Here is an 18,594-nt window from a genome sequence, read left to right as displayed (position 1 = left end):
TAGTCAATTAGAGCACTTAGAGATGGGGCATCTCTTTTTTTTCACCTCTATCACAGTCAACACCTCAGTTTGTTGTATGAAATAGAAGAGGTTCCCACCTTAAAACCCCCAAAAATCAGGTAGGAAAAGCTGTTTTCTTGATTAAGGGGTGGGGGAGAAAGTGCTGCATTCTCTGAAGAAATTGAAATGTTGTAGGTTCTGAAATGGCTTGACCCTTTAGTAGAAATGATGTTGGCACCCTTCCTGCTAATACTTTTCCCCTTCATCTTTCCCAGATGAAACTATTTGCTGAGTTTGACCCCACTTTGCTACAATGTTCCTCACTGAACAAAACCACACATGTTGGCAAATAATAATGTGTTGGAAATTGCCCTCCAGTACTGACATCTTCTCTTCAATAAAAAAAAAAAAAAAAAAAAAAAAAAAAAGGATTTTGCTTTTTTCCACCTTTTTTATCCTGTTGGCTTACACTTCAGCTTTTTGGAGGCAGGCTTAGAAAGTCTCTTTTTATCAAAGGAGAGCTTCAGCTGTGAATCTTAAATGCCACAAAAACACTGCTAGCAAATAAAAACAGGATAGGAAAATCATCTCTTCTCCAATTCCCCGTGACAACCCTGCTTCAAAGGTCATTTATCTTATCTCTCTGTGGCTATGATCTTTGTCCCTCTAATCCTACAAAACGCTGAAATGAATATTGCAGCACCTGCAAATGTTTAGGAAAACTTACTGTTTCTTCAAGGTCACAGAGCCTAAAAGGAAATATTTATCCCTGAATGTCTCTGCCTCACCTCAAAGGTAGATATCTTCTCAGGCCATTGCCACCCCTTGTTCATTTGCTTCCTCACACCCATTTGTCTGATTACCTTACATGCAGAGAGATGCCCAAACCGGTCCTACAGGTTCATGCGATTTTGGTCACTGCGTTCATTGCCTGTAAATCTAATTATTTCTAGCCTCAAACTTTATCAGAAAGCCATCCTATGTCCCCCTCCCAGGGTGTTCCACAGACCTGTAATGTGACATGAAAGTACAAAACCTTAACTATTTTCTAATGTCTTATAAGGAACGCACATTTCCTTTTTCTTTTCCATGTGTGCCTATCTCTCCTCCCCAAGGCGAAACTCCCACACCACCTCTCCAGGTTTCAGGTGTAATCATAAACTAGCTGAAGGCAATTATGGGTAATGTAGTTCCTTCACTCGCTGCTATGTGTTTGCACAAGTGGTGTCGGGTACCTGCTAGACTGCAAATTCCAGCAGGCGCTGCTCAGCACCCCTAAGAGACAGGCACAAGCCAGGTGTGCTCTCAGCAGCTAACCAAGCCCTCAGCACGCTAAAATTTTTCAAAGCTGGAGCAAAAAATAGGTCCTCATTCAACAGTGCTGATGTCCTGAGCCACGGCTTAATTTGGATCTAGGAAAAGGCTTGTTGTTTCCAGAATGGTGAGTTTGCTTTTCATTTTTTCTTTCAATATTTCTTTTTGTTAGTACTTCTGTTTAAAATACTTTGGAGGGTCTGAAAGACTGCAGTAATTATTAACCTGGTACTAATGCTGCAGTCTGCTGCCTTGTTTCTTGACATAGCTAGTGCCAGGTACCTCTGGAAAAGGTGCAGAACCTGTGTACGTTTTGTGTTGTGTGATATTGTACCCTAGGATGGTCTGGGATGTTTGGAGGAGGGCACCGTACTGGCTAAGTGCTGGTCATTGCCTTTCCTGGGAGCATAAATAATGGTGAACCTCTTACAACTTTAAATCAACTGATTTTAAGCTGGCCTTCTGTGTCTTTCTTCTTTTGTGAAATAAGACACGGCTGGTGGGTGGATGTGCATGTGTAGTGTTTTTATTTACTAATTTATTTTGCTGTTGCCATTCAGTTCTGTTTTTCTTTAAGCACTATATGAACTGAAGTACTACTGTTAATGTATGCAGAAGTTGGACTGGCCCCTAGCTTTGTGAGTTAGAGATCTGGAACATGCAAAAGGGTGCTGAACACCACATCACCATCCTCTCTGTTAACAAGGCAGCTATTAGAAATCAGAAAAATAGAGTTTAAATAGCACATATACTTCTGACCTTTAACATATGCGTCCTATATTAAAGGGATCATTGAAAGGTAATATCTCTAGGCTAAACGCAGTCAAATGCTGACAGACCTTGAACAAACTCTATTTATGGCTAAAAAATGACAAGTAGAACTGGCCAGTCTGTTTAAAAAGAAAAATACTCCCCCCTCTCCCCCCCATAATAAACAAACCCAACAATACATTTAAATGAAAGACAAGGGAGAAACAGTTCTTGTTCTCTTCCCACCTGCTGTTGCTACTCCTCTAATAACACCTCTGCATTGATAGAGATTTCTTTTTTAAGGGAGACTGCTCAAAATCTTAAGAACTTGAGAATAATTTCTGGCTGCCTTCACTATGTAATGGCAATAGGTATCCTCCTAAGTAAGGGAGGGAAGGGATCATTATTACCGGGTAGATCTTGGAGAGGCACATTACCACATTGGCAACACTGTCCCTAGCCCAAAACCATGTATTTGACAGAGGTTAACGTGAAACACCCCAATGCAGAACTTACACATTGAAATTAGTTGCACAGTGTCTGTGTTGGTGGGTGATATACAAGGGGCTTTACAGCACAAGTGCAAGCTGGGTATTGTCCTCCTGGAAACCATAAAATAGTGTTTACCTTGGGTACATTAAAAACAAGGAATATCTATAGTCCTATCCACTAAACTATTTATTGCAATGATATCCTCTGGGAATGTGTTCAACAAGCTAATTATATGTTGCAGTAGAAGGCTTATTGAGTATTAACGTGTTTGGTTTAAAATGTTCCTCTTCCTGCCTCTCTCTCTCACCCCTCCCATCTCCCCCTGCCTCTGCACATTCTCCCCACCCCCTTACAAGAATGGTCAATTGGGTTCAATTGCACTCTTTGCTGTTATTCAGCTTCCTTTTAATTCTTGATCATAGTGACTTGAAACTTGTGGCCAAAGAATATCTGTTTGGTGGACTGTATCTGAAGGGTTTCTATGAAGGTATCCTGTGGAAGGAAAAATTTTGAAATTCACTATGTCTCAAGTCAGATGCCTTTGCTTTCTCTTTTCCACAGAAGATAAACTCAAACTTCTTAAGAAACCACTCATGTTCATGCTGTTGTAAACTTTGTCATGAGTCCCTGCAGGGGAAGTTCACTCTTGAAAAACAAATGCAAAATAAGTGGATGAAACACCAAAACACATACAGTGGAGGAATATATGTCATGCTAATGTAAAAGCCAAAAGTCTGAATTCAAAGAACTGATCAGTCAACCCAATCTGATCGTCACTGAAGGATCTCCTGTATGAATAACTGAGCTCTCTGGCAATGTCAGCTGAGGTATGTCAGACTTCTGCACCACAAATTCTATTTGGTGTACTTGAATGAAAAACAAAACAAAACAAAAAAATAGAATAAACATAACTCTGCCTGGAACTGTAGGAAAAGAGAGAGGCTCTTCTAAGTTACCTCCTAGATCCCATGATGGGAAATGGAATGTGGTTGGAGAGGCAAAAAGGAGCTATGTCAACAATGTCCCTTTCCTGATATTTCCATGCTCTGCTGCTACCACAATAAGCTTACTCTAATTTGACCTTACATCTTTATAATTTCTACTTCTTGTGTGCAAGCCTTCTCCACTCATACCTTACCCTCTTTCTTGAATTCTTTTCAGCCCTTCTTCTTCTACTCTGTATTATCAGTAGACAGTTATCTCAGAAACTGAACTCCAGAGTAAAGTTGAGGCCATGTACTAATATAAAACATATATACATTGGTTCTGTAATATTTTCCCGTATTTTCATCTGCTTCTAAGTATAGCCCAGTATCTTATCTGCTTTCTTGGTATCTCTGGACTTCAAGAAAACATCCTTATTAAATGGTCCAGGATCATGCTTAAACTTTTCCTAAGAAACTACAGTTAGTTCAAAACTCAATCTACATGAATAATTTTAAATATCAAATATAATATAAATTTTGGCTCCTCCAAAAATGCCTCTTCATGTTCTTATCTGCAACAAGATTAATCTCACATTATCCAGTTTATTTAGATTTCTGGTAGTTATTTATATTCTGTCCTAGCATTAGTAACTGAAGTAAATTCATTTACTTATTTATTGTGAGCAAATGCTTTTACTTCACTTTTCACGGACCTCACCTTCCTACTCTCAAGAACTTTATTTAAAGTGCCTGCTATGTGAGCATAGGTACTGATGTACCTGCCAAGGAGTGTTAGCAAAGTTGAATGAGGGTTTTGAACTACTAAAAACTTCAGCAAATTGAAACAAAGTCTTATAGCTTGCAACAAGTGATGTTTTGGATTCTTGGTGATGGGGAAGAAAGGCTTTTAGATTTGGATGTGTCTGTGTATTCCCTTCAAGGAATTTTATAGGAGGTGTGTGCTGCAATGGTAGGAGTCCCTTTCCTGCATGAATGACCTTCGCTATTTGAGCCAGTCTGCTCAGGAGGAAGCCAGCTGATAACGTGGTTGAAAGTTGCATTATGTAGCTTTGGGTGCTGCCTCCCTCCTACTTTGTGGGTGACTCTGAAGGATGGATTGCACTGGAAACCCAGTGAATATTCTGGCAGCCTAGAAGAGGCTCTTCTAAACCTTATGCTCTTGTGATATGTACTTACAAAAGACTCTGGATGACAGTTATTGGAACCCAAAATGTAAACAGTTGAATCATCCATTTTCTTTAGCTTGCTCAATGGGAAAAAGACCTCTTTAAGTTATCAGAGGAGCTCTGTGAACCCAAGTACTTAATAATCTTTGTATTCCTCTTTACAACATACCTGTGAGATGGGGAACTGCCATTTTACTTTCGGTAAAGTCTTGCTTTACATTTAAGTTGCTCTAATGGCTACCTGCTGTTGAATGGCATAGTCCCACTTCTTGCACCTTGCCATTACTTCCCACAGACCAGCACAGGTGAACACTGACTCATCAGTGCCTGGGCCAGCTCACTCTAAGACCAGATAAGTACCAGTGTTGATGCAAAGGAGGAGTAGGACTGCTGTTTTCTGGAGCAGCCAGACAGATGGCATCCCCAAGAGCAGGCTTAGCTTTAATCACAGTGCTGGATGAACTTGTCTCTTGCCTAATATCTTTAAAAACTTGGGAGATTTGACACTAGCTCTTATCCCAAGCTTGTTCTGAATGAATTCTCTAATGTCTCTCTTTCTCTGGAAGCATATAATACTTACCTGTTTTAAGTGGGAGTTAATTCTAAAATATTGGTTCTTACTTTAATTTGCATTGACCTCTAGTTAAAAAGTAATGGTATTAATTCAGTTTGCACATTAATTTCTAGTCCAAACTGCCAACAAAATTGCTTGTCTATTGTGCCAGTCCTCTTGCCATCACAACAAAGCAAAAAACTCCTTGCTTATTGGCTGTATCACAGAGCATTCAAGTAATGACTTGATGAGTTGTTGGAGTTCCCACCTGAACCTAGGCCTGTCAAGAACAAAAATATCGCCAGTAGACTCAAAGCTTTTGACCTATTGCTGGAAGATCCTACACCTTATTTCAATCCTATAACCTAATTGGGATCAAACCTTAGGTATGTATTTACAAGGAAAAGAAACTGTATTTCTACATATGGTAAGATGCGTAATTAAAAGGAAATGACTGCCTAAAATAACTAGGGGGAGGGGTGGGGCAGCTGGCAAGACTTTTAGGTGGTTTGTTTTTATTCATAGGTGATCTCATGCAATAGCAACTCTGAGCCCTGGGGTAAAGCCTGCAATTCAATGATCATCTTTTTGAATTCCCTCACTTTGATCCACTAGCCCTAATTTAACAGATCCTCTCTAAAGGTGGGGGATGCGATACAGCAAGGAAACAAGAACTCTCAGTTTATTCATAGTACTGTCCTAATTTCTGCAGCATAAATTGTCACCTGTTGCTCCGTGTGAAATTATAGTGTCATGAAACTGAGTAATAGCTGTTTGTTCTTCTGCTCAGTGCGTGCATGCGTGCTTCTCTCTCTTTGTTGTTGTTGGCTTTCCATTTGAAATTTGGTCTGTTTAATTTGCTTCCTGTAAACTGTATACAACTATCAAGTGAAATGAGCAATGTGACAAAATATATTTGTAAAAATGCATTAGCTTTCCAAGGCAACATCTAACAATTACCAGCAGAAGCAGCTGAGAACTGAGGGTGGGGGTGTGGAACAGATAAGCAGAACCCAAAACAAATCCCTTGGCTTTCCATGCCTATGACAAACTACAAGCTGGCAAGGGGAGAAGCTGCCCAGTCCTTCAGCTAGATGGTACATAGGCCATGGATTACACTAATTGAACAAGCCCCAGTGTTAAACTCCATATACCTATATGGACTGTGGGAGAAGCCAGCTTGGCTTTCCCAGTAGGATAACAGCTTATTTATTTATTTATTTATTGGTGTGCTCAGAAGCATCTGAGGGGGCTGCATGAATCTAATTGTAAATTGTAATCAACCTAACATATGATCATAATTTCTTTATCTGATCCATGGAGAACAAAAAGTGCATACAGTGGCTCCTGCGTTACCTGTGCTCTGGCAGGCAACAAGGCACTTACTGCTCTGCCAGCTGGATCCCTCCCACAGTGACTTGCTAGGCTTGTACCATCAGGTGTCTACTAATGTGGCTGCTGAGCAGAGAAGTGCTGCTAATCTGGAAAATATGTAAGAGTCCTTTGCACCTTGGAATTCCCCAGTGTGTTCTTAACAGTCGTGATTGTACACCAGTCACAAAACACACAGTCAGGAGGTACTGTGTACATTACTGGTGTGCTCCCCAGAAAACTTGTTGTTTTTTTTTTTTTTTTCCTTGAGAGTCTTCTTGCCTTCATGTTGTGTATCGTACAAGAAACATAAGGGCAATTTGCTTGAAGGCTGAGCTTTAAGTGTGTGTTTTGTTGTCTTTTTTTTTTTTTTTTTTTATAAGTGATAAAATTTCAGACTTTTAAGTCTGGCTACTGGTCAGTTGTTTTACCAGATAAAAGAAAACATGGAAGAGAGGAAAAAAGACAATGGTGTGTGTGTTTTTATCTACACATATAAGTAATTTTCTGCCAACTGTTATATGTAACTACCATTTACTTGTATGCAGTTTTGATAGGTGATTTCTCTTCATAGCTGAAAAGTGAGGCCAAACCTAGCCATGCCAAAAGCTCTCAGGAGGTGTTACGAATACTTACCTTGTTCTTAAGTTAATTGTGTTCTCAGAGTGTGAATGTTTTGGGATAGAGAGGGACTCTTGTGGTATTTATGCAGTGACTGTTAAAGCCCTGATCATAGTGGCAGTTTTTTTCCCAAGGCACCCAAACATCCTGTGCTCTGTCACTGGTTTCCTGTGTGGTCTGGGACAAGTTGTTTGGAGACAGATTTTTTAAGGGGCTTAGTGCTTGTTTACGCAGTTCTTACGGTAGGAGTGGAAGACACAGGAATGTGGCTATCAATCTATTTGTGTTTTAGTTTTACATCTGTAAACTGGTCTATCTCAGTTTCCCCCATCCCCATCCTTGCCCTTTCTTGTCTTGTGTATTAAACGATCAGCTCCTTGTGACCAGGATGTACTTGCTATGTATTTGTACAAAGCTTAGCAGAGGGATGCTGTTGCAGTTAGGCCTGCCAAAGTATAAATGAAAAAGTAGAACAAAACCCTAGTTTGAATCCCACAATAATGTAAACATCAGCTCAGGGTCTCAAGATTGGATGTGTCTAATAATTTCAATTCAATAAAAATGTATTTAGCTTGGCACAATAATAGCTAGGTGAAAGTCTGTGGCCTTGATTCTGCATAGGGAGAGTAAAGATACTTGTTTTGTTTCTTTTGGCTTTGAAATCCTTGAATAAATCAAATCTAGACATTCTGAAATAAAAGTGGCAGTGGCAGCTGCCAGCTTTTGAACTTCTATGCCTGTTGCCCTCAAATCTATGTCTCAAGCCCCATTCCTCTTGGGACAGATAAGTCTGGGAGGCTGAACTGCCTACACCTTTCTTGGGTGGCAAATTGACCCTCTCCTAATAAGGAGAAAGTGGAGCAAAAGCTCACTTGCTTTCTCTCCAGACAAATCTTTGTATGGATTACACTTAAAGCTCACTTAAAGCTGCTTTTTTTTTTTTTTTTTTTTTTTTTTTAAATGTTAATCTCTAAAAAATATTAAGACAAAAGTATTTGTGTGGACATTAGTGATTCAGCATACTGAATGATGATGACAACCATTGAGCTAGCTTAGTAAAAACTTGCTAAAATCAGTAGTGTGAGGTGAATTTAATGATCTCACCTAAATAACGTAATCAGACAACTTTGAAACAGAACAAACTTTTCAGTTACGTTTGTCAAGGCAGTTTGGGCATATAGTCATGGTGTGAAGCTGAGCACAATCTGCTGTTGTTCTGCAAATCATAACTTGCACCTAACTCAACAAATGTCTTCTCATGTTGTTACTGATGAACTACTGACTGATACTTCTTTTTTTGGTGGGTGTGGATGGCTACGCAAGAGCTAGTAGAAAAACACTACAGTATATAAAGTTTTTTTATGCCACAATTAATTCAGATTTTGAGCAAAATTTTGCACATTTCTGCTTATTGCAGTCTAAGTTACTATACAAATAAAACCCTAGGCTGAGATGTTAGTAGCTGACCTAAACCAAGTTAATGCCTAGGCAACATTTGTGCAATGCACCTCTGCAAATACTTGTGTAATTACAGTTTAGATGAAGCTGTGGAAGCAGAATCTATCTCCTTGGAGTTTTATTTTCATACCTTCTACTCTTCTTGCTCTCTGTAATAGACTGCTCTCAGCTGGAGAATCCTATGTTCTGCAAATTTCTGCTTTGCATCATCATGAAGGCAGTGACCCCACACTAAATGGCCTGTGCTGGTGCCTGTAGGGCCTCTGAAGCCTGGGCTAAGCATTCCTTCTGATCTGCTGTAGCCAATGTGTGAGATGCTATGGGCAATTTCTCCCAGCAGGCAGAAATTGGCCTCCCCTTCTGGAAGAAGAGTATCTGACAAGCCTCAACACTTGGAAGCATATAAGAATTATCGATTAAAGTAATATTTGTGAAACTAATGCAGCTTTGCACGATGTTTAAATATCTCTGGGTAAACGTCCCAGTAGTCCCAGATAAATTTTCTACAACTTTTTTTTGGTAATAGCCTATAGAGCTAGAACCAGTGGAGATTGGAGGTAGGGTGCCTGTAGCAGCCTGAATGGTAGGGCTGTTAGAACGAGACAGCTGGAGCTGTGTTGTTGTTTTTGAGTGTGAATAGAGTCAATAAGAGGTTAAAGGCAGCATAGGAATGCCTGGGCAAGAATGGGGGACTTTTTCTATTTGAATAGTTTCAGAGGTCAGCCAGCTGTCTCTGAGAACCTCAGGAATGGTTTCTGCCATTCCTGAGAACTTCATTGTTCTTTAAGTGTTTTCAGTGGGTAACCCTAACTGCAGCTAAAAATAGTTTTTGTTCTTTTTCCTGGATGGGAAACCCACCTGTACACTGAGGTATTGTATCCATGCTAAGGGTATGTATCACAAAAGGGAGAACTGCTGGGAAAGACACTGCCGTGCAGTGGAGAGAATGAAGGTGGATATAGAACATAGGGACTGGAGGAAGAGGAGAACTGGAACAACAGTCTCACACAATGTTTGTTCTCACTTTTTCTCTTTGAAGTATGACTTTGTTACCACTGCATAAACATAGATGAGATTGGATGTGCTATTCTAACAAGCAGTAAGAAAAGTATAGATTCCCTCTTCTCAATACAGAGGAGCAGAGAATTCAGCCAATGATCTTGTAAAGCAACAAGATTTAAGAACTAAATTTTGACAAGTAAGAGCATGGAATTTATTGGGAGCTTGTTGTCTCAAATCTCCTTGAATTCAACTGTTTCCTTAGAGTAACATCCATGTAGACCTGTATATCCATGTAGATACTGTAGATCGATTTTTACATATAATAGAATTGCTTCTATTCCAGATTATAAAACTACTAGCAATGTTAGAAGCAGCCCTTCCTCTGTTTTCTTATGTAGCACTTAATTCTTCACCTGAAATATGTAGTCTGCTGTGATCAGAGATGGATTATTAAATGGGATCTGATATTATGTGTATTATGTGGCAATTTATCTTCCTTGGCCTTTTATTTATTTATTTTTTTTTCCCTGGATCATTACCACTTCAGAGTCTATCTGGTTCTATTATTGCATATTAATCATATTATTTCAGTAAAAGTATGACATTTTTAACAGTACTGTTGATAAGAAGTAGTTAAGGGTACAATTTAGATTCAAATGTCCTTTATTAGTAGAGAAAATACCCATTTAAACATAAATTGCTTTATATTTAAAAACTAAGATTACTTAAGAAGTTTTTCTTTCCTTCTTTTTCCTTTTTTTTTTTTTCTTCTTGTAAAGTGCATGTATAATTGTTATGTAAAGCAAGAGTCTGCAATATAACAAGAGGTACTGGGTTTGGCTTTTTAGAGAACAGAGTATGTTTTTATGAATTCCCCTCCCTTCTTCCTTTCAAAATTGACATTTCAGCAAACAATGTCAAAAGTAACTTCAAAATATTGGCAGGTGTAACATAATGGACAGCTCAGCCAATTACTAGCAACACAGGCACAGATGTTTTAAATGAAATGACATCTTACTGACAGAGAAAGTTCTAGCCAAGCTTTGGAAACTATAATTGCCATAAAAAGCAACAAAGAAAATGTGAGCTTTCTGCAGTATACCTTGGAAAGTATCACAGTGATTAAGACTCCATCTTAAATGCTCGCTTCAGTATGTTTCTATAGTGCCAAGGACTATCAAGTTCTTCAGTCAAAGAAGATCAATATGTGAAAAACAGGCTTTTTTTTTTTTTTTTCCTTAGTATATATATAATCACAATCTGTCAAGAATATTATTTGTTCTGTCACATATTCTTGTCTCTGTTATGTGGTCAGAAGTAAAGCAAAATGTAATTTGTGGCAAAATGTAATTTGTGGTTGTGCTGAAGAATGATTATGCTTATGGTTATTAACTTTTTAAGCTAGCCTCTAATGACAGCCAGAAGGGTCCTTGCCAAATGGATTTATGTTATTCTACCATGTTTAATACAGTCATTTTCTTGATATGGGTAGCTGTTTTAGTCATTTGTTTCCACGTTGTGCTTCTTCCATCATTTCTGTTCTCTATGTATCAATCTCCCTTCATATTTCTTGGGAGAACCAGAAGTGTATTACTTGATTTCCTCCCCTGCCCCATCTGCAGGCACTCACCTCAATTTCCAGAAACCGGAACACCAGAGAAAAGGTATTTCATACATGCCTAGATACGAAACTGAATTTATTTTGAGGTTCCCATTGCATGTTTTGCCTGTACAACCTTTTGCTGTCCAAAATAAAGTATCAACATGTACCCAGACAGGTACAGCAGGCAATCAAGTTTCACAGCTGAAAGTTCAAGATTGGGTCCTGGCACAGTGTCAGCCACATTGCTTTGTTGTATCAATTTTAGTTTGGAGTAGGAAAAACACATACAACCTTCACAACCTACCCAGCTGATACAGGTGCTTAACATCATTTGTTAATGTTAATTATAATTATAATATTAACTTAAAAAGCATTGTGAGTGAGTAAAATGGTGACCCTTCTCTGCAGGTGGATTCCTTGGTGCTTTGACTTAATGCCATGAAGAAAGCGTAATGTTTGTAGGGTTCCCCTTATCACATTGATGGTCCAAATGGGATATATTTAAATGTTGAAAGTCAAAAGGATTTTTTCCCCTGCCTGTGCTCAGTCCTTAAGTTAAAGAGTAATTACTTCTGTGAAACATGTAACTCAGTGAATTCCAGTTCATAATGGAAAACTAGTTCACAAATTTGACCTAGGTTTTATTTTCTGGGAATTGTTATCCTTAACTTTTTTTATGGGTGGCTAGTGGATGTGCTGTTTTCTCTATAAAACTGTAAGAGGGTTAAACAGCAAGACGCTACCAAAATTCAGTCTTTGGGATAGAGAAAGCTTCTCTCTCTCTCTCTCTCTATATATATATATATATATATATATATAAATATATATATATATTTAAGAAATCTCCTTTATTACTCTTGAAGTCAACCATGAGATTGTAAATCATTCACTACTGTTAATGTTATTGCTGCCCCTCTTTCCTCCCTTCCCCAGCTGCTTCCTGCCCTCAAAGACCACAGTTTATATCAGCTTGTATCAGTCCCTTTGCAAATTGTCTTTTGCCACTACTAGGCACTGGCAGGAGCCTTTTCTTACTGAAAGCATAATAAACACTATGCAGGAAAGTTAGTAGTGTTGCTTAAGCAGAGCTAATGTGCAAGTACCTGAGGTTTCATCTTCACTGACAGGTGAGTTGATCAGTTAACTACCCAGTGTAATTTCTGCTTGCAGCTTGGAAAGGTCTTATTTATTAGAAAGAGAATAAAGTAGGGGAAAAATACTCAATATAATGAGCATTTTGGAGGTATCTTGTACTTACAAACCTTGTCAAAAATTGCCAAGTATCTACGACTGTTTTTACAGTACCTCCAATGCTTCCTTGCTTCCCATGTATGTATGACTCAAGGCTTCCACAGTATGTATGTTTGTATATGGTTAGTGAGAATCCATTGTGGTTTTTAAAATTATTATTGGTCTTAAAAGCTCTCAAGAAGTAGTAAGAAAATGAGTTTAAAGAACAATTAAGGTAATAAGCTTGCCAAGTTGGTTGCTCTGTTCAGCAAAAAGAAGAAACCTTACAACTTATGAAGCTGGAACTTAAAGGGCATCCTTACTTTCCATTTTCAGCACTTTAGAAAGTTACTTAGTGATGCAGATGGAAGGCAACATTTTTTTATTTTTTTTTTTTTTGTTCTAATGTTGAAGAGAAACCTTACTATATTTCAAAGCAGCAGCTGTAACCCAAAACACAACGTGAAGGTTTATGTGTGTTTTTTGAGGCTTCTGGAAAGCAGTGTTCCCAAATGTGACATTTATAATCAAAAATAAATACCGTAACCCTTATGCTTACTACAAACAATTTTAGAAGTGTAGATGTGTGGGAGGAAAGAAAGGGTACTTCTCTTGTGCAGAGAGTGTAGTCATTTCTGTTTGCATAGTATTCTCCAAACTGGCTGTAAAGCAATGAGTCTTACATGTAGGTAGCACAGAGCTAAGCAGAGGTTATAAAAAGCCACTGGTGAAGTTGTGGAAATCTAATGAGAGAATTACCCACTTCAGGTCACATTTTTATGTTGAGCTAAGACTACTAGCCCTACCCTTTAAAAGGTAGGTCAGACTATTACAAACAGTTATTACACTAGTTACAAGCATCTCTGTAGAGAGATGTTTTGGTCTACAGAAACCTTAAACCCTGAGTTCAGAAAGGAATGTGAGCAGATCTACAGTACCCACAAACTGATATGTTTCCAGAACTTTGAAAAAGTAGATACCAAATAGTCAACTATTTAAAACTGGAATAAATTAGTATATATATCAATTAAAATCACCTCACTATCATTATAGTCAAAGCGACAAGTAAGGGGATTGCACTAAAGCACAGACGTTGCTGTTAAGTATCAGTAGGGTAGGTAACACAGGACTGAGAGCTCTTTAGCTGAAACATTAAAAAACACTTCTGTCTCAGTTCAAAAGAGATATGGATGCAATCCTTAACTGTCTCACATGCAGCAAGTTAACAGAGTCAACGACTTTATCACTTCAACTGAAAGCTTTGCATGCTGTTCTGTACTACCATTGGCCACTATCGTATCACAGTTGAGCTCTGTTACCAGAGATGGGTAAACTCATATCTAACATCCTGTCTCCAATCTCTGAGCTGCGTAAAGCTCTTCCAGATCATGAAAAACAAGGGTCTGTTATAAAAATGTCCCATTACTGTAACTGATGTTTAGTTAGGAACATGTTAATTTGCTGAGAACAGGCAGTTTTAGACTTGATGATGTGTAGGCCCTTTTGAAACCATCTCTCTTCTTTGTAATTGCTTTCTCTTTATAAATCCTTTGCTTCCCTGCATCTAATGGAATTTAAATAATTCAGTATACTCAGTATTTGGTTAGGTCAGGAACACTGTATTTAATCTTTTGATGAATAAGACTTGCTTCCTTTTCGGAAGTAAACTTGTATGTTTAATAACTCAACCTGTATACCTAGCAAGTCATCTTTCCACATGACAGCTGAGTGAGCCTGAGGAATGAAGCACATCTCTATCACCTGCTTGTGTTGCTTGTCCTGTCTCTGCAAACGCCAAAGCTTCACCCTCTGGATACAAAGGCCATGAATCATTGTGAATAATCACATGGCTGGGTATCAGTTTGTGTGTAAGTCCACACGGTGACACTGCCAAGGCAGAGCTCTGCTGTTAATACAGCCTGCTCTTGAAGAGGGGTAAACAGGGCTAAGGTTGAATGAAAGGCATATCACTAGTGTCTTGCTCTGGGATGTTGATCCTTTAAAAACACAAAGGAATGTGTTTGGTTTTGAGGACAGAGGCAGTGGGGAAGTGTTTGCTTTTAGGCTTTTTTGTTTTCTTCCTTAGCAGTATTTAAAGCACAGCAGGACATGTTTTCATTCGCATAGACTCTGGGAGTAGGGGGAGAAGGGGGGGAGTGCACTCAAGTTTTAAAAGACCTGGAAGACATTTCCAGAGGCATTGCATGCTGCAGTAATGCAGTTTGCAGCAAATCTATCTCCTGTTTTTTTCTGAAAATTTAACTGTTCTACTTGCAACTACCTTCTCCCCCTAATATGTTTTTCTTCCTCTGTGACCATGTTGCAGCTTTTTGCCAGAAGTACTGTGGGTCCTGCTTTCCCTGCTCCTACGGGTCACACAATGCACTCCAAGCTTTAACAGCAGATTGCACCTAGCAAGCTGTTTCTTGCCCTCATACAGAAAAATGCCATGTCTCTCAGCAGTCACTCAGGTTCACTCACTGGTCACCTCCATAGCTGATCTCTTTCCAATCTGTTCACTTCTTTGTTTCCTGCTTGTTTCATGCTGTGAGCTTACATAATATCAGTCAAAAAATTCTCTGTACGATTAAGTACTTGTGAGGTTACATCTTTCTTATTTAGTAGCTACAGCAAATTAAAAGGTTAGCTTCCCTTTCTTCCTGTACATAATTCCCTATTTTCCACAGCAAAAGGTTTTCATACCTTTCCCCTTCACTCTTGCTCAGCATGGCTTTCTATCCCACATGCATTAATCTCTCCTCTCTTGTGGGTGATCATTCTTCTGTATTTGCCCAGGTAAATTCCTAATTAACAGGGCTGCCCCATCAAAAGTTTCAGATAGGGTGCTATATTTGTCATATAATTTAACCATGGAAAAAAGGGGGAATATTAGATTTTTCTTATTGTATAGGTGTTGTACAAAGGCATTGGGGATTTAAGCATTTCCAGCACTAAGGCTGGAACATGGAGTAGACAGGATCCAGCCTGCAGTCAGATCATGTAACTGTGTTCAGGAGGCACATTGCCCAGTACCCCACAGCATGGATACAGCTTGTCCTCAGCATTTCCCACATCCCTTGGCATTCTGACAAAACGTGGTCATCTTTTTGCACAGAAACATCTATGTTGTCCCCCTTCCCTCCTCCTCTTCCTGGCTGGCCTGAAGATGTGCCTAAATCAAAGGGTCTCCCTCATCATGCTCAAATACCAAGGAATGCTTTCTTGAGGGGGGTGGGGGGGTGGTTATTTTTGAATGTAGTTTTCCTTTTCAGTATCCCCCCCTTCTGTCCTTGTGCCAGGCTAGTGCTAAAGGTTTTAAGGAGTTCCCAGAAGGAACTTTTAGGAAATAGCTTATTCTGTTTGCAGAAATTCATAGCTTGTATAAAACTTCTATATGCAATTTTGTTGTCATGTCTCTGTCAATATACTCCCACTGTGTACGAGATTTGTTTTTCTTTTTCATTTTCTCTCCTTCCCCCTTCCCTTAGGGTTTCCTATTTTAGTTTTTCTGCAGCTACTTGCACTGTTGTGTGCTCTTTCCTCATCTTTACTTACTGCCTCCCACGTCTCAGAGCTACTGAAATACTTGTGCTTTTTATTAACTATTTAAAGAATTGTTCTTAGATTAATATGTCATTTGATCAATAAATCGTCAGTCAGGGATTAGTGCTGGCAACACATACACTCATACTGTAAGAAGTAAACTTTCTTTTTGTACACTTAACTGGGAGTTTAGACTATGGTTACCTAACACTGGTGATTAAATAACCCTAATCCGTGATGTAGAAGTCTGAAAATCTTGCGTGTTAATATATGTTCAGTTCTTCAAACTTCGAGTTGCAGCTGCAATGCAAAACAATTTCTTTGAAGTAATGCATATGCATTATCAAAGATACTGCTATTTACCACAGATGGAAGGAGCACTGACATTTTTATAGAGGTGTGGGATGTCAGATGTTGGGATGACAGTGTAGGTTGGGATGAAGGAGGCATCTTCGGTTCCAGTTTGGCGTTGGTACAGCATTAATAACAGAAGCTGCAAACTATTAGTCTTGGATGCTAGCTTTCACTGCCGTCTGAAATCAGATCTTCTAAGGCCAGAGGCTGAGGTTTCTGGCAACAGGGGAACCTGAAAGTCCTTACTGCCCTACAACAGCAAAACTGCTGGGTAACTTTCAGCCTTAGCCTGATGTCAGCCTTGCATCATGCCTGAGTACAAATCCACATCTGAACAGATTGCCATTTCCTGAATGTAGCCCTTGTAATAAGAATAAAAAGTACCAATTTACATCTGTAGTGCAGAAAAAAATCATGTCTTCAACTATCACCCTGTGTGCAATGGAGACAGTCAGCTAGCTTCCAGTTTCTCATTCAGTAATGTTTTGATGTAATGCATGCTTCCTTTTTCCCAAAACTCACCTACTAAAATTCTTTTTTCTTACTGCTACAGAAAAATCAAGCCTAATACATCTTTTTTTTTTTTTTTTTTTTTTTTTTTTTTTTTTTAGCTTAGTTTAATTTTAATCACAATTAATCAAGAAATCGAGATCTGAGTAGGCTGCAGTTGCTGCTGAAGAAGTGGCAGTTTGCAATACTTCAGACTCCTGAACAAAGCTAGCTTTTCTATCCTGTGGATACACCACAGAATTGTGACTTTGTGACTTCCCCCCATTTTTATTAAATAAATAAATTAAAAAATAAATAAATAAATAAATAAATAAATAAATTAAATAAATTAAATAAATAATTTTTTTTTTAAAAAAAAAGCTTTAAATCCATGTCTTCATGTGTTTATTGGCAATCATCCCGTACTACCACACTACGTATAAGGATAGTCAGAGCTTTCTGGGAAAGTCATTAAGTGATCTTGGCTTATAACACAGATTTAATGAGCTCTCCTGTATAAAGAGGTCTAGAAGACTGTACTTCCTCCAGCTTCTGCTGTTGGGATGCAGTAACTTTGGCACATAGATACCCAACACTCCTTCAAAGGTCTGCAATTCGTCTTCCTGGGCAGCTGAAAACAGCAATAAGCAGTAGTACCTGTAAATGTCCATTTCCCTGTCACCTGCCTTAGAGGAATGTCCCTCATGCCCTGCCTTTGTGAGAGGTTTGCTCTTGACTCTTTTTTTTTGTTTTAACCACAGCACCTGGTTTACAGCTCTCATGTGGCCATATGCAAATGATGTCAAAATCAAACAGAACTTCTTGTAACCAGAAGAGAAAAGGAGAGACCTGAGCATCCTCTATTAGGTTGTTGCTGTGCTGGAATGCACCCCTTGGTAGTGTGTTTTAAGTCATACATGTACAGACTAACAGGAAAATCTGAACTGATGTTCACTCAGGGAAGAGCATAGGAAGAATAATAAAGCAGAAGGGGTCAGTAATATTTTATATCAATTGACAGAGGAAGGAATGGACCTAGATCTTCCCCTTCTAATTCCCTTTTTAAGATAAGGTTGGCTAGAAACTTTGGATGTTTATTTGACCCGATGATCTGTGTGACCTAATCTAGGTGTTCCTGCTCTGTCAGGGGGATTGGACTAGATGATCTTTCAAGGTCCTTTCCAAACCCTAACATTCTGTGATTTTATTGATATATTAAGTTTTTATTCAAGACATTCAGAATGGAAGATATTGTATAACTGTCTTAGTTCCAACTGCAAGACATTTAGTTGTGTGACATACTGGACTTCGCCAGGGTCTGGGATACTGCATTGTACTATGGCTGTTGCATCTGGTATTTTTGCTGTAAATTAAGTAGTAAGACTCACTTGGGATTATGATGCTCTTGGGCAGACTTCATAAATTTAGTCTTACACCATAACTTCACTTAGGATTTTTTTTTTTTTTTTAATTTATCCCATCACAGGAGCAAAGCTCGACTATTCATCAGTTTCTCCTTTTTCAAGTTACATATTTGCTAATGTTTTATACATTTAACTGTTTTCTAGGAGGAAAATACTTCCAGTAGTGGAGCAGCTTCCCTCCACAACTCAGAGATTCCTCGGAGCAGGTCAGAAGGGACTTTGATTGATGTGGATGACCGGACACCTTCAGCCACCTACAGTATGTATCTTCTGTTAT

General features: G+C 38.8%; 1 protein-coding gene across 2 annotated transcripts in view; it reads left to right on the top strand.

The window, feature by feature from the left end:
• Positions 1–1,186: 1,186 nt before the first annotated feature.
• The window catches only part of MACC1 (MET transcriptional regulator MACC1), a 31,967-nt gene continuing 14,559 nt past the window's right edge, over positions 1,187–18,594 (top strand). The window contains exons 1-2 of one of the 2 annotated variants that reach the window (XM_084512091.1): positions 1,187–1,441; positions 18,462–18,576. In XM_084512091.1, the coding sequence (XP_084368217.1) occupies positions 1,439–1,441; positions 18,462–18,576 (118 nt within the window). In that variant the 5' untranslated portion in view covers positions 1,187–1,438. Of the gene's footprint in view, positions 1,442–3,248; positions 3,384–18,461; positions 18,577–18,594 lie in introns of those variants that run through there. The other variant, XM_084512090.1, reaches the window with a different exon arrangement.

Source organism: Aythya ferina, assembly GCF_964211825.1.
Source record: "Aythya ferina genome assembly, chromosome: 2".
Lineage (NCBI taxonomy): Eukaryota > Metazoa > Chordata > Aves > Anseriformes > Anatidae > Aythya > Aythya ferina.
The sequence above is the reverse complement of the archived record's forward strand: the minus strand, read 5'-3'. Positions and strand labels throughout refer to the sequence as shown.